We start from the raw sequence: 15,768 nt of genomic DNA, 5'->3' as shown, positions 1-15,768 counted from the left end.
TGATGGGGTATGGTGGTCTGATGGGGTATGTTGTTCCGACAGAGTATGCTGGTCTAATGGAGTATGGTGGTCTGATGGGGTATGTTGTTCCGACAGAGTATGCTGGTCTAATGGAGTATGGTGGTCTGATGGGGTATGGTGATCTAATGGGGTATGGTGGTCTGATGGGCATGCTGGTCTAATGGAGTATGGTGGTCTGATGGGGTATGGTGATCTAATGGGGTATGGTGGTCTGATGGGCATGCTGGTCTAATGGGGTATGCTGGTCTAATGGGGTATGGTGGTCTGATGGGCATGCTGGTCTAATGGGGTATGGTGGTCTGATGGGGTATGGTGGTCTGATGGGTATGCTGGTCTAATGGGGTATGCTGGTCTAATCGGGTATGGTGGTCTGATGGGGTATGTTGTTCCGACAGAGTATGCTGGTCTAATGGAGTATGGTGGTCTGATGGGGTATGGTGGTCTGATGGGCATGCTGGTCTAATGGGGTATGGTGGTCTGATGGGCATGCTGGTCTAATGGGGTATGCTGGTCTGATGGGGTATGGTGGTCTGATGGGTATGCTGGTCTAATGGGGTATGCTGGTCTAATCGGGTATGGTGGTCTGATGGGGTATGTTGTTCCGACAGAGTATGCTGGTCTAATGGAGTATGGTGGTCTGATGGGGTATGGTGGTCTGATGGGCATGCTGGTCTAATGGGGTATGGTGGTCTGATGGGAATGCTGGTCTAATGGGGTATGCTGGTCTGATGGGGTATGGTGGTCTGATGGGGTATGTTGTTCCGACAGAGTATGCTGGTCTAATGGAGTATGGTGGTCTAATGGGGTATGGTGGTCTGATGGGGTATGTTGTTCCGACAGAGTATGCTGGTCTAATGGAGTATGGTGGTCTGATGGGGTATGGTGATCTAATGGGGTATGGTGGTCTGATGGGGTATGGTGGTCTGATGGGGTATGGTGGTCTGATGGGGTATGGTGATCTAATGGGGTATGGTGGTCTGATGGGCATGCTGGTCTAATGGGGTATGCTGGTCTAATGGGGTATGGTGGTCTGATGGGGTATGTTGTTCCGACAGAGTATGCTGGTCTAATGGAGTATGGTGGTCTGATGGGGTATGGTGGTCTGATGGGGTATGGTGATCTAATGGGGTATGGTGGTCTGATGGGCATGCTGGTCTAATGGGGTATGGTGGTCTGATGGGGTATGGTGGTCTGATGGGGTATGGTGGTCTGATGGGGTATGGTGGTCTGACGGGGTATGTTGTTCCGACAGAGTATGCTGGTCTAATGGGGTATGGTGGTCTGATGGTGTACGGTGGTCTGACTGGGTATGGTGATCTGATGGGAAATGGTGGTCTGATGGGTATGCTGGTCTGACAGGGTATGCTGGTCTGATGGGGTATGGTGTTCCGACAGGGTATGCTGGTCTGACGGAGCAGCGGCTCGTGTTCCCACAGTATGCTAATCAGAGGCGAGCAGGCAAAGGGTTTATTCTGGTAGAAATGGGTCGTTCTGCTGGTTTGATGCTTGTTTTGCTGTGATGTCTTTTACGGCGCCACAGCATTAACTCTTCATCTGTTTTAGGCTCCCGCTGTTAATTTCAGCTCCACTACAGTAATTCAAACTGCAGCTCCAATCCAGTTTTGGTTTCAGTGATGAAAGGTGGCCCTCATGGCCCCAACTCTACACTCTGCAGCGTTCCTGTTAACTGAAGACAGAAATGACTTCATGCAGCTCTATCCTATCGCTGTCTGTCACTAGGTTAGCCAGCATTCCTCTTACATGACTCATAATTCCCATCGGTCTTTAAGGAGCTTTCAGACTACTAAATTATTCACTCCTCACAAATCATAGAGCAGATTTCAGAGCAAATGCTCAAGTTTCATATTTTGTTTTGTACAAACCTGATCCAGGTTGTGTCTAACCTCAGAGGAGCAGCGTCCTGTCTCTGCCTCTCATCTGTCCTGCCTTTACCCTCCTTATCTCCGTCTCCCTACAGACACGCCTCCAGTGTAAAGTGATCACTCCTGCTCGGCTGCAAACTGTTTGCTTGATTCAGTGCAGTGGTCTCACACGTTATCTTCAAATGCAATCAGAGCCATCTTTGGTGGTGAAATGATTTGTCAGGCTGAGACGATATAAGGCAGCGTCTTTGTTCTCCAGGATGTGTGACTGCTTTGGATTATTACGTTGCTGTAAACTGTTTAGCCTTGGTCTGTATATATATATATATATATATATATATATTTATAAATATATAAATATATATATATATATATATATATATATATATATATATATATATTTATAAATATATAAATATATATATATATATATATATATATATATATATATATATATATATATATATATATATATATATATATATATATATAATTATTAAATCAGTGATTCAACGTCATGGTAATTGAATTTTTTTGGGACAGTTCAATTTTGATATAGAATAATTTTTTTACATAGAAATTTAAAATCAATATTTTATTTTACTAAATTATCATTTAGTAGAGTGTTATGTTTCTGTCATTTGAATTTCAAGTGTGAATTTATCATTTTCTTTATTGGGAGAGTTTGCAGTCTATTACTTCTTTGATTTATTATCTTCTTATTTACTTCCTGTTGGACCAAAAATAGAAAATCTTTTCATAAAAAACTCTAAAAATGTGAAATCCAGCTTCAAATAAAACCAGGTTGCAGGTTTTTGGAGTTTCTTATGGAGGCAGATCCATCCGGGTCGACTTTGGAGACTCTTTATAAAATAATCCCTGAGCTCCTGTTCTGTGGATACTTCTACAGCAGCATAGCTTGATGGAAACCAGGAGCGTTCAGCAGACCGACTGGATCGGTTTGATCCAAGCAGAGCATCCAGGGGTGCCATATTAGGAGGAGAAATTAGGTAGAGAAGAATGAAAGAAGGGCCCTTAAAATAGGTGGGGCCCAAAGGAAGAAGAAAAGAAATGTCTCAATAGATATTTCAAACATTAAAAGAAAATCCAGCAGTAAAATAAATAATTTTTGTGTTCTCCCTCATTTTTATAAATAAATTGACCATGCAAGTTTTTTATCCACCAGTTTATGCAATTTAAATTTAATGTATATTTAACTTTTCCTTTAAATTTTCCTTTGTAGAAATTTTACAATAAAATTTACATTGAAAATGTAACTGATACTCTTTAGTGCATCTCGGTAAAAATTTTTAAATTTTTTTTTGTGATTATGTCAGCCTCCCCACTTCATGTCTCTACAGATGAGGATTAGGATTACTGCAGAAAATTACAATCCTGACTGAAATCTGCTGTGATGGCCTGCCATTTTGTCCAGGGTGGACGCCACCTCCCGCAGACTGCAGGGGATCTGAACCAGTAGGAGATGATGGATGGAGGACTTTAATCCCACAATTCTGACTTTAATATTCTGAGATTAAAGTCAGAATATTGAAAGAAAGAAAGTCAGTGGGAAACTTTCTTTCAGGGGAGTCTTTTCTTTTGCTCTTCCACTAATGTTTCTTCCTAACCTTACACCAAGTGTCACCGACACACAGTGATCAGAATAAAACAGCATAATAATCCGGCAGAAATCCTAACGAGTTCCCCCCAACAGGAGCAGACTTCCTCAGCCTACGGCAGGCTGTAACACGCCGCTGATTGGGCCGTTGGGACGAGTAAATGAGCGTTTAACTGAGCCAATCGATACAGCTTCCTCCTGACAAACCTTATTAACGCCTCCTGCAACAAGAGCACTAACACACTGTGACACACACTGAGCTCAGGCTCATGTTTCCTCTGGCTTCCTCAGCTCTTCCATCCAACCGCCTTAAAATGTCACATGCTGAGCAGAGGGGATGAAAACAGGAACAGATAAAGTTCAATAACAGATTTACAAACATTATGAAGATTATTGTTTAATATCAAAGACCAATATAGAGAATTGAACAGTGAGCTGTGAGATAGAGTGCTTGGTTAAATCATAAAAAAATATTTTTGGGAGTTTAGTGGTTGTAATACATAAACTTTATGAGGATATTTTAATGCAGGGGTAACCAAGTAAAAATCATTGGGGTCCGATTGAAGAAAATCATGGACCAGTAAAGGTCCAGAGACATTTTTAATTATAATCTGTAACTTTAAACAGAATTTAATTTTTATGCATCTATGTTATACATTGAATTTTTCAATAAAAATAGAATTTTTTTCCATTTTAAAATGTAAAGTGTTTTTTGAAGTAGAGAACAACAATCGTTCAGTTTGGTTTATAGACAATTTCCTAATTCCCATATTTTCTCAAACACCTGAACTGAGCGTTTGTTTGTTTTTTTTTTTCTGTCTTAATTAGAGCAGTGGGCTTTATTCTGCCCTGCAAGGCTTTAAACCTGGGTTTGAATGGAGACTAAGCCATTCTAAAGCACATATCAAGGAGCTCATTCTGAGCCTGGATCCATATTTATTTTTGATTCTGTTCATGGTGGAGAATCCTGCTTCACAGCAGCAGGTTGAGCCAAACATCCTCTAAATGTGCAGGGTCATCTTTAAGCACCATTTCACTTTTCTTTCACCAGTTCACCACAGTTCTTCCAGCAGTCCACACTTCCTCTGCTTTCTTTTTCTCATCATCTTCTCCTTCTTTCCCATCGCCCGGCTTGCCACAGGTTTGCCTGCTGTGTCTAAAAGTAGCAGCAGCAGCAGCCCAGACTGACAGCAGCTCATTGGCTAAGTTGGATCACGTGCAGCCTGGAGCCGGACGCTCCGGAGGGCTTTACCGTATTAACAGGAGAAGCGGCGCAAGTGAAATAAGACACTGTCGTCGGACAACATGTGGTTATTTATAAATGTTTGAAATCAGGTTGGGTCCAGATTAACCAGCAGGTGGGTCCGGATCTGGACTGCGGTCTGCTGATCTGTGACCTCTGGTCTAAATGCAACAAAACTGACAGTTTAACAATTGTCAGTTTTGTTGCATTTTCAGATTAAGATGGGTGAAGCTCCTAATGTCAATGTGGGAGGTGAGGTTGCTTTAGGACCCAAAATGCAGAGATGAGTTCTTGTAGAACTCTTGAAAAAATGAAGCAAACATCCCAAAAACACAAAAAATACAAAGAACCAAAAAACCAGCAAACCAGGGAAACTCTCATGGGGAGCCAGAGACGAGGAAGTAACAAATAACAACAAGGAAGCAGCACTGAAGAACTGCACAGGAAGAGCTTATATGGGAGACAGAACAAATACTGGGGTGATCAGATGATGGGGAGCAGGTGTGGATGGAAGAGACTAGAAGGAAGCTAAGGGAAAGAAGACAGGCATAAGGGGGCAGCAGAGAGTGAGTTTAGACTGCTTGAATATAATGGAAAATAACACCTAAATGACACAGAAATGGTGGGACTGTAACACGCCTGAACAGATCCTCCATCAGTGAAAGGAAGCTGTGAAACATCAGAGTTCATCCCAGCAGTGGATTCGCTGATGGCCGTCCACACCTTTCTTAGTGGTGAAGGTCTCTCCTGGCTCTTCTGAAGACCCGCTGGTGTATTGAGGCACACAGATAACAAGGGAGATGAGATGGTGGGAAAACTTGAAGGCCTCTTGGAAACGACTTCATAACATTGTTCCCAATGAAACAAGCTGTTAATGTGAATGTTTTACTTGAAAAATGTAAAGTAAAATATATTTCTCTATTATAGCTACATGACAAAGGTAATCTGTAAACCTGCTCTGGTTTCAGTGATAAACTGCAAACTGGTGGTAGTTAGAGGAACCGTTAGAACAACACTGCCATCTAGTGTCGACATGTGATCACTACATAATTAGATTCCTGTTGCACTTTGTTATTTAAACATTTTGAAAGATTTATCAATCATCTTCCAACCATCCAAACCCTCAGTTTCTGCACATTTGGTCCAAAGTGCTCAGATTGGTTCATTTACATTTATTATATATATATATATATATATATATATATATATATATATATATATATATATATATATATATATATATATATATATATATATATATATATATATATCTTTGTTTGTTTCCAGCAAAAAATACAAATAAAACCGTGAATTTTAGTTGAATATTCAGCGAGTTAATGTTGATTAAAATGGATTCTGTGCCTCCTCAACACATGACACCTGGTGAGGCTGTCGACCGCCCAAAGATGGCGCCAACAAATCACGTCAGCGCCCATAGGCGAAAGCTGTGGATGCGGTGTCTACTTATGTATCCTCCACACCTGCTGGTGGCGCTAACGCGTAGCTTCAATGAACAACGCGCATGCGCAAACCTATCTAAACCGGGAAAACATCTATTTAAAAAAACAAGTGTTTGGATCTGTGGGCCGGAGCTCTGAGTAAGTCCTGATTTTATTAAGATTAAATACGGAAATAAACAGTAATAGTATAGGAAACTAGATTTTAGTAGTTAAAAGAATCAATAGCTTGAATGTATTGAGCTACCTTCGCTAAAATATTAGGAGACCGCAGAGATTGCCTGATGGAAAAAAACAAAACAGTTAAGAGATTCGTCTTAAGAAAACAAAAGATCCAAAAATGTAATTAATTTAGTTTCTCTCTTCTCCAACTCTAACAGTTAGTTTCATGTTTATAATGAGAGGAGACATTTTGAAAATTTTCCTCCAACATCTGTACTATCGGTCCAGATCCTGTCAATCTCTCTAAAAACTCTCAACTTTGTTCTTATTGTTTCTTTTTTAAATGCTGATCAAACCTTTAGAAAGTGCTGCAGCTGCTGAAAGAAACGACTCAGGAGGCTTTTCAGTGTCAGGGAGGAATAGTTTTAAATGATGTCAAACAGAAATTAATTTAACATTTTATACAGGATTCATCTGTTTCAGCACATTTCAAAGTCATTTCAGAAAACTTCAAACATTGAAATGGGTTTATTTTTCTCTGTTTATGGATAAAAAAGATGAGATTACAACAAGCTTCCTGATGAGGTTTGATAACAGTTTCTATTAGAAAATGAGCATTATGATTGTGATGGTTACTGACTAGTGATTGTTACGGACTAGTGATGGTTAATGACTAGTGATTGTTACGGACTAGTAATGGCTAATGACTAGTGATTGTTACGGACTAGTGATGGTTAATGACTAGTGATTGTTACGGACTAGTGATGGCTAATGACTAGTGATTGTTACGGACTAGTGATGGCTAATGACTAGTGATTGTTACGGACTAGTGATGGTTAATGACTAGTAATGGCTAATGACTAGTGATTGTTACGGACTAGTGATGCTTAATGACTAGTGATTGTTACGGACTAGTGATGGCTAATGACTAGTGATTGTTACGGACTAGTGATGGTTAATGACTAGTAATGGCTAATGACTAGTGATTGTTACGGACTAGTGATGCTTAATGACTAGTGATTGTTACGGACTAGTGATAGTTACTGAATAGTGATGGCTCATGACATCACTACTGTCTGCTTCCTGCTGGTTTATCAGCTGATTCTGACAGAGATGAGTCTTTGGCAGTCACTGATGAATCCACCACACGGCTCCACTTTTTATATATGGAGATGTGTTTGTTTTTCAATCCTTCTGTTAACGTATGACTCAATGCTTCTAGGACCATGGGTGACCTGGAGGAAATCAGTCGACACTTCCAGAACAAACTCTGTTCCTTACGCCGCATGTTGGATCTGTCGGCTGCCGGTAGGACCGAGGCCCAGCTGAGCCGCCATGACGGTCCATCCTCTTCAGTAACCGCACTCCTTCTTCTCTCCATTTAGACCTACCCCAGCACAAGATCCAGAAACTGGCACAAGACATCCTGGGCCTGCGGGGGACCCTGGAGGAGTTTGAGAAATGTGTGGATCGTCAGAAAGAGCAGCTGAATCAGCTGAGGGTAAGGTTTCTGCTGCAGGTGGAGGAAGTCTGAGAACTCCACCCTCCGTTGGCTTCTCGTCTCAAATGTTGTTTTATGGCTTTCAGGAATTTGAGCGATTATGTGAAAAGGATGTGGAGTTTCTTCAGCATATGAAGGAGAACATTCCAGCACACATCCCCAAGAGGAGAAGTCCAGTCAGGTGGGAAAACTTTCCCTTACGACCATTTCCACTCCTTCTGTGGTGCCGGAGCTCCACTCGCACCTCTAATCATTTTATTTCATTAGTTTGTGATCTGAAGATAAAATGTTATAAAAATGTTATAAACCTTCTAAGTGACCAGAAAGACCTGAAGTTATCAGGGTTACCGAAACCAGGGGGGTTGGCAAAAAATCTAATTTATTATTTTGACTTAAGGTAATAGTCAAAATAACAAAGGTATTTGCTGAATACTCATTTGTTGCAGCACACAAAAAATATTTAAACTTAAATGTGCGAATCCCTCATTTAAAGTTTGATTATCATGTTCAGTTTATTTCTATAGCTCCAATTCACATCATGTCATCTCAGGTCACTTTCCAGTTCACCAGATCATCCAGTCGGATTTATTCAAAGTTTTTTATCTAAGGAAAATCAGCTGATTGCATCGACTCATTGACTCTTCAGCAATCCCTCACACTAAGCATGCTTATAGCGACAATGGAGAGGAAAAACTCCCTTTTTACAGGAAGAAACCTCCAGCAGAACCAGGCTCAGTGTGAGCGGCCATCTGCTGAGGCCGACTGGGGTTCAAGGAGACAGAAGCAGACATAGAAAAAGAAGCATAGATACAAAAGGCAACTGTCAACCAGCTCCACAGGCGGCCCCGTCCAGGAAACACGCAGCCAGGCAGACGAGCTCCGAGCCAGCTCCCATGTCAGAGGATGAAGAGAGCACATCCAGTTAGTCACAGTCAGAGAAACAGGACTACACTGGAAAACAGGCCAAGCTCCAACATCTAGAAACAAAGGCGTGGATGGCAGCAGCACAGCTGATATTTCTCTCCAGGATGGAGTCACAGCCAAACAGGAACAGACCTTAAGAAGCTACTATGAGAAAAAGCAGAGAGAGCAGAACGTTAGAGATTGAACTAACAGATTCTGCATATTGGGGGAATAGAGATAGAATGATGAAAATAGGTCCCTATGTCCTCCAGCAGTCTAAGCCTATAGCAGCATAACTATAGAGATAGCTCAGGATAACCTGAGCCACTCTAACTATAAGCTTTATCAAAAAGGAAAGTTTTAAGTCTAGCCTTAAAAGTAGAAAGGGTGTCTGCCTCACGGACTAAAACTGGTAGATGGTTCCACAGGGGAGGAGCCTGATAACTAAAAGATCTGCCTCCCATTCTGAACTTATAACTTAACTTAATCCAAACAGGAAGTGAACAGGCCCAAACAGGAAGATTGAACTAACAGATTCTGCAGAGTGGGAGAATAGAGATAGAATGAAGCAGAATGATGAAAAAGGGGTCCCTATGTCCTCCAGCAGTCTAAAGGCCTGGTTATCGTCCCGCAGCAGTGTGTCGCAGTGAGCTTGTTGTAGATATTTTTGATTTCTGCCCAATATTGAAGCGTGGTCTGTGCTATGTTATTCCACCCCACAACACCAGAGGGACAATCAGGAACTAGCTGTGGGTCTAGATATGGCTGAGGCGGTGAGGAAGTGGGGCGAGTTTGTGCGACCACGGAGGAACATGAGGGCCAAAAAGAGCGGGGATCCAGGTGGAAAAAGGCTCCCCGCGTTCTCACGCACCTCGCTCTTCTAGCTGCTCCATCTTCACCAGTCGTTTTCCACAATGGCGGTCAGACAAACAAAACCAGCCGGTAAGGTACCAAACAGGAAATATGCATAGTGTAGAGCAGATGTAGATTTGACCGTTCAGAGGCCTCCTGTCTGCGGTCACCTACCATTTTGGAGAGGTGCTGCAGAGTGTCTGCATAAGGGGCGGGGCATATCTGCGTTCTCTGCGACACAAACGCAGAAGACCTGGTTAATGAGTATAAACCAGTCTCAAAGTCGTAGGGAAGCGGCTGTTCCAACCGTTGCATTTCTGAATTCACAGACACAGACGTCCATCCCCGTGAACACTGGGACGGAACTCAATGGGAAAGGAAATGATTCTGATTTCAACTGTTGCGTATATTAGCTGCGACATATGAATCAAGATGCTTTGACCGAAAACATTTGATTGACAGATGACCGTTGACATATGATTGACCGAAATTAGGTGTTCAGGCTGATGTAGAACTAACTGGCCTGCAGAAGATAATGGAAAAAACCCAACAGATTTTAAATTAATGGACAATATGGTCTGATAAAGAGTACATTAATATACATGTTTAAGCCAGAATGATTTTTGACATTCAAATATTACTTCCCTCTGACTTTAAGCCTATAGCAACATCTAGTTTAGCATCATGTTTTCCTTCAACAGTGATGGTCTGATGAATTATTTTAGAGAAAATCTCACTGTGTTAAATATCTATCCTTGTTGAACAAAAAATATCAGAAAAGCAGATATTACCTCCATTTCCACCACCCTCTGAAAACCGATCCGTGCCGAGCTTGGATCAGTTCATCACGCTGAGCTCGTTTCCATACGACCATTTCTACGCCATGCTTGCACGGTAACTTGCCTCCTAGTGGGGATCTACGGTACTACTGCTCTCTAGAGGGAAACAATCAAACCTACATGGTGGCGCACGTAACATTCAGGAAGTTTGCGGAGAGTCAGGGGAAGTCGGGAGTCGGCTTTTGGGAAGTGGATACGACAAAGGATGGGCTAATCAGGGCTTCCAGATGCAGGAAACGACAGATGTTGAGGTTCATCTCACTGCTAAGCAGAATCATCACTGGAAATAGTGTGGTGCGGTAGGGAAGCTAGGATTTTAGGAATGATTACGGAGGCTGACGCGGTCTGCCTATGACAACTGAGCCAGAACTGATCCGCACCGGGCCCTATTGATGAACTAGTACCATGGTAGCGCGGTTCGGTTGAGTTGTGTGTGCCATTTACACTCAACAGCTACCTGGGTTGGCGTGCTTCGCGGTTTCATAAGGGTAGTGGAACTGGGGCTATTGAAGTCATGAACACCTTAACTGGTAATGATCCAGCAGTAAAACCCGAACACTGAGCAGCTCGTGGCCCTTAAGGCTCCTGCCCACCAGCACAGCAGGAAGATGAAGATTAAATCTTTCTATTTTTAATTGGGGCAATTAAAAATGAATTTAGATTTAACTGATTATAGGGAGAATCTGCCCAAAATGGCTTCCTCCCACACAGATCTAAACCCATGAGAAGCCATGGATCATAACGTTCCGGAGGCGGGCCTCCAGCAGAACCAAAGCTGCCTTTCTTCCTTAATAAGCCTCATTTTTAGTTTTCCAGAATATACTGCGTTTCTAACTGACACTATCGATCTCAGGTCCAAAGGAGGCCAGTTCCTGTTTGCGAAAACTTGATGTGTCCTAGATGACCAGAGCCCGGAGATCCTGCAGAGATTTCAGCTTCAGTTCTCTCAGCTCCTCTCTTTGGTTTTCTGAAGGTTCTGGCAGAATCTCTGGTTCCGTCCGTCGGCGTCTGCATGTTTAAATCTGTGCAGCTGTAGTTTACCAGATCTGCTAGGCGCCCCGCCCCTTCTTATTACGTCATCATACGGCAACTCCACTCAGACAACTCCCAAGGCATTTTCACAAAATATGGTGCTTAAAACGATACAGACTAGGCATCAAACCCGCATCTATGACCGCCAACGCCTGCTGGAGCTACGCTCACAAATAGTTTTAAATCCAGACATTTTTGACCGCTTAAAAAGCTGCGGAGTGCTACGGACGGATGTCAACAAAACAACAGCGGGAAATAACGAACGGAGGAAGAGATGCGAGCTGCAGGCAGTAGCTGCTGCTGACCTTACCAAGGCTGCACTTTAAGAAATGAAATTGTCTAGAGGGCTATTCTAAACAAAATAAATTTTTCGTTTACACTTGTGTATACAAAATGACAAAATCAAAGTCTTTTGGAGTCTCAACATATGATTTCCTATATTTGCTATTATTTTACATGCATTTACTATAGTTGAATAAACTTTTGGCTCTCAAAATGGTATCGTTGCCCTATTTGTTGGTACTCTGTGATTCCACCATTTTAGTGCTGGATACTGGTATCGGTATCGGTGCAACACTAGTCAATACACATGTGCAGTACGTCAGATAAGCATACATGTATGCTAGTCTTGTTTATCCCTTTAGTTTCGTATGAAAAATAGAGTTTAAACTACCTCAACAGGTGTGCATCCCTTTAGACCAAAAAACTATTTAAGGTCAGGTCGCCATACGCTTCAAAAAACACCTAGAGGTAAGTAATTAATATTATTTTTTTTTTTTGTACAAAATTAAAGGGATAAATGCTGGTATGCTGGTCTGACGGAACCGATGTTAAACTGAACAGAAAATGTTGGTTTTCCAGACATGCTGGAGGATCCATTGTAGTCGGACGCTCGCAGCTTGACTCTGTTTTGCTTTTGCAGGGAAAACAAACCAGCAGCCAATGAAAACACGGCAGCAGATGTTCAGCCGACCCAAGCGGAACCGGTGAAGAAGCGTAGCAGAGCTCTCAGCTTGGCCAGAGAGATGGACTACATCACCACTCAGGAGTACAACGGCATCCCTCAGTGAGTCTGGACTTTCCTGTCACACTCAATCTCCTTGGATGATTACCATAAACGAAAAATAGGATTTCAGATTAAAACAGCCCTGGAGAGAGTGGCCCCTGAGCCTGTTTGGGTCTGCAGAGCCCAGCCTCTATGTGACGAGTCTTCTGTGTGTTTTCAGGTACATGAAGGGTCGTGTGTCTTATGAGCAGCTCAACGCGGCGGTGCAAAGGGTCAACACCGCTCTGACCGCCAAGTACAAGATCCTCGCTCAACCCATGAGAGCTCTAAATAATAACACCCGCAAACTGCAGCAGCGCTTCAAGGACCAGGAAACCAAAGATACCAAAGGTATGCTGCCTGTCCATTGCCTCCCATGGGAGGAAACTCCTCATACAAAGCTTGCTGGAAACTTTGATGTTCAAGCCGGGTGTATGCAGTAGGATATCTTCAATCGTCGCACGCAGCTACAGCTCACACTGTACGACAAAACGCTGCGAGTTCGTTGTACAGAGTTCACAGCTCTAATGCGATCTACCTGCTCTCGCTGTACGTATAAAACCAGCTGGGACTCAGCTCCTTAATGAGATGGCGCTACACGGACTCGTCTATCCAGAAGCCAAACCAGTAGCAGAGGAATATGAAGCTCACTAGAGTGAAACACGCTGCCTTGGCTATTTGGGCAATTTTATGCTGAAAGCCCTAAAAAGAAAAGGAGACAAAGTATTTGGACAAAGACATGGCAGAACAAACGTGGCTACTACGATCTGTTAATTTTACAGAAAGAACTACATTTCGCTCATTGCACAAGAATCCTTTTTTTGTGCACTGAGCTATCCGCCCACGACCACCTTATGACGGCCGACTGAATTTCAAACATGATTTTCTCACCATCAGGCTGAAGTCGGCCCGATTGGAAAAATTCTCCCACGACTGGAGAATCGGCCCAAAGACGACAAAAAATCAACAGCGTACGCCCCGGCTTCAGACAGCCGAGTTCAAGGAAACCGATTAATTTTCTGCTGTTTTATATCCTGCAGGAAAGTTTTTTATAGTGGAGGAGGACATCTGCGAGTTCACCCAGATGAAGGTGGACAAACGCTTCCAGGGGATCCTCAACATGCTGCGCCACTGTCAGCGGCTTCGCGAGATCAGAGGGGGGGGCTGTGTCCGCTACGTGTTGGTGTGAAAGAAGAAGCTGGGTCCTCCGTCGCCGATACGCCAGAACAGCACCAAAGATAGGACGTGTAATAGACCGGTTCTGCTGGAGCTCAGCACATCACATGACTTTATTAATCTAACATGTACTGTGTAATAAAAGCTTTTCTTTTCATCTGCTGTGGTTTTATTTCTGTGTGAATAGAGTTTATAACAGAACCTGCTGGACATGTTGAAGTGGGCTTTATGACATTTCTCCAGCGGTGTCAAAAGTGTTAACATTTATTACTCCAGTAGACGTATAAATCCTGCTGTTTAAAAACACTTTTGTAGAAGTTAGAGGATCAACTTCTTTTTACTCCAGTAAAAGTGTAGAAGTACCATTTTAAAATAAAGTATAAAAGAAATGCAGGGAAAAGCTGAAATGCCAGAATCTTTACTGCTCTACCCTAAAGGAACATGTTTCTACCATTCTGGATGATAACTTCCTTACAATTCATTTTCTTAGTTTTATAACTAATGGTAACAGCATCACATTTAACTTTGCATCATCTTGAAAAACTTCATTTTGGTTTGTGGTGACCAACAAGTTGGGGCAGCACCAAGTCCAACCACAGAGAAATTATGTGGATGAAACTTTTTAAATGCCAACAGGCCAGAATCAAAATGAGGTTAAATGAAACATAAACTGAGACCAATGTTTTTTAAGTAATAGGAGGAGAAAGGAAAAAGTTGTCTAAAAAATTATTATTGCAGGAAAGCATAGATGGCCAATAATTCAACTGAAGTTAAAGTATTTGTACTGTTTCCTGATGCCTCTGCACTTCTGTCATTTAGGGTGATAGAATCTGTTAAGGTGGCTTTATGCAGCCCATTTTATTTTCTAGCCCTGTAGGGGGCGCTGTTTGTAAAGTTAAGCAAAAAAAAAAATTTAATATTTATGGTTATTTAGCATGTTGTAAGAGAAAAATAAGGGGGTTATTTTTTTCATTGTCATTTATAAAATTACTTTCTTAAATAAATATGTAGTTAGCAAATTAAATATCTGGCTCCAAACTAAATATTTAACATTTTTATAAATGAATGGCGTAGTGAGAAAATAAATGGGGGAAAAAAAAAAAAAAACGTTTTTCTCTTAAAACATGCTAAATAACTGTAAACATTACTTTTAATTTTTGACAGCTTTAGTTTACAAACGGCGCCCCCTAGCCTTGATCAGCAAACGTTTTAGCACAAACCTGCTGGACTCTCTGCAGCACTTTATTTCAGCAATGTGGGATTTTACTGATGTTCTAAATTAGGGCTGAAACAATTAATGGGATTAATCAGTTATTGAAATAGTGAACTAATCTAGTAATTGATTAATCATTAACTGGAGTATAGACTCTAAAACCTGCCTTTAGCAGACAGAGTGACCCACTTAGAGCAGGAATTATACCAAGATTGATTGCATTTAAGATTAAAAAAATACTTCTGTCTGTCAAACTGCTCTGTCAAGAACGTTATAGTTTCAACTTAAAGGAACCTTTGGCAATCCGATTATTAATTGGTTTGCAAAATAATTGTTAGTTGCATCCCTATTCTAAATAAAAGGATTTGGATCCATCCAAGCTCACGCTGTGGCCTTCGTAGAGCTCTGCCGTCTGTTACGTTGAAAAGGTTCTGACCAGTTCTGTCAGGAGGAATGGGCCAAAACTTCAGCAAACTGTTAGAAACTTGTTGACACGTTTGATCCAAGTCATGTCGTTTAATGGCTGCTCTACAAAATACTCTGAAACGGTTTGTAAATCTCAAAAGTAAAAGATCTCAGTCATTTAATTATAATTTAATCCAGGGGCCTTCAATGTTTTCCAGGCTAAGGACCCCAAACTGATGGTGAGATGGATCAGGGACCCCCTAATTATATACAGGTGCTGGTCATAAAATTAGAATATCATGAAAAAGTTGATTGATTTCAGTAATTCCATTTAAAAAGTGAAACTTGTATATTATATTCATACATTACATACAAACTCATATATTTCAGATGTTTATTTTGTTTAATTTTGATGATT

At 41.7% G+C, this 15,768-nt stretch overlaps 1 protein-coding gene across 1 annotated transcript; it reads left to right on the top strand.

The window, feature by feature from the left end:
* The first annotated feature begins 6,241 nt into the window (after nt 1–6,241).
* Nucleotides 6,242–13,889, top strand: ska1 (spindle and kinetochore associated complex subunit 1). The gene is made up of 7 exons (XM_038274837.1): nt 6,242–6,363; nt 7,607–7,692; nt 7,770–7,885; nt 7,972–8,066; nt 12,434–12,577; nt 12,738–12,907; nt 13,597–13,889. The coding sequence occupies exons 1-7, from the start codon at nt 6,275–6,277 to the stop codon at nt 13,743–13,745; spliced, it is 849 nt and encodes a 282-aa protein (XP_038130765.1). The 5' UTR covers nt 6,242–6,274; the 3' UTR covers nt 13,746–13,889.
* The last annotated feature ends 1,879 nt before the right edge of the window (nt 13,890–15,768 follow it).

Source organism: Cyprinodon tularosa, unplaced genomic scaffold (assembly GCF_016077235.1).
Source record: "Cyprinodon tularosa strain WSP-4 unplaced genomic scaffold, ASM1607723v1 ctg933, whole genome shotgun sequence".
Classification (NCBI taxonomy): Eukaryota; Metazoa; Chordata; class Actinopteri; order Cyprinodontiformes; family Cyprinodontidae; genus Cyprinodon; species Cyprinodon tularosa.
Note: the sequence above shows the minus strand (reverse complement) of the source record. Positions and strands in the feature narration are given on the sequence as shown.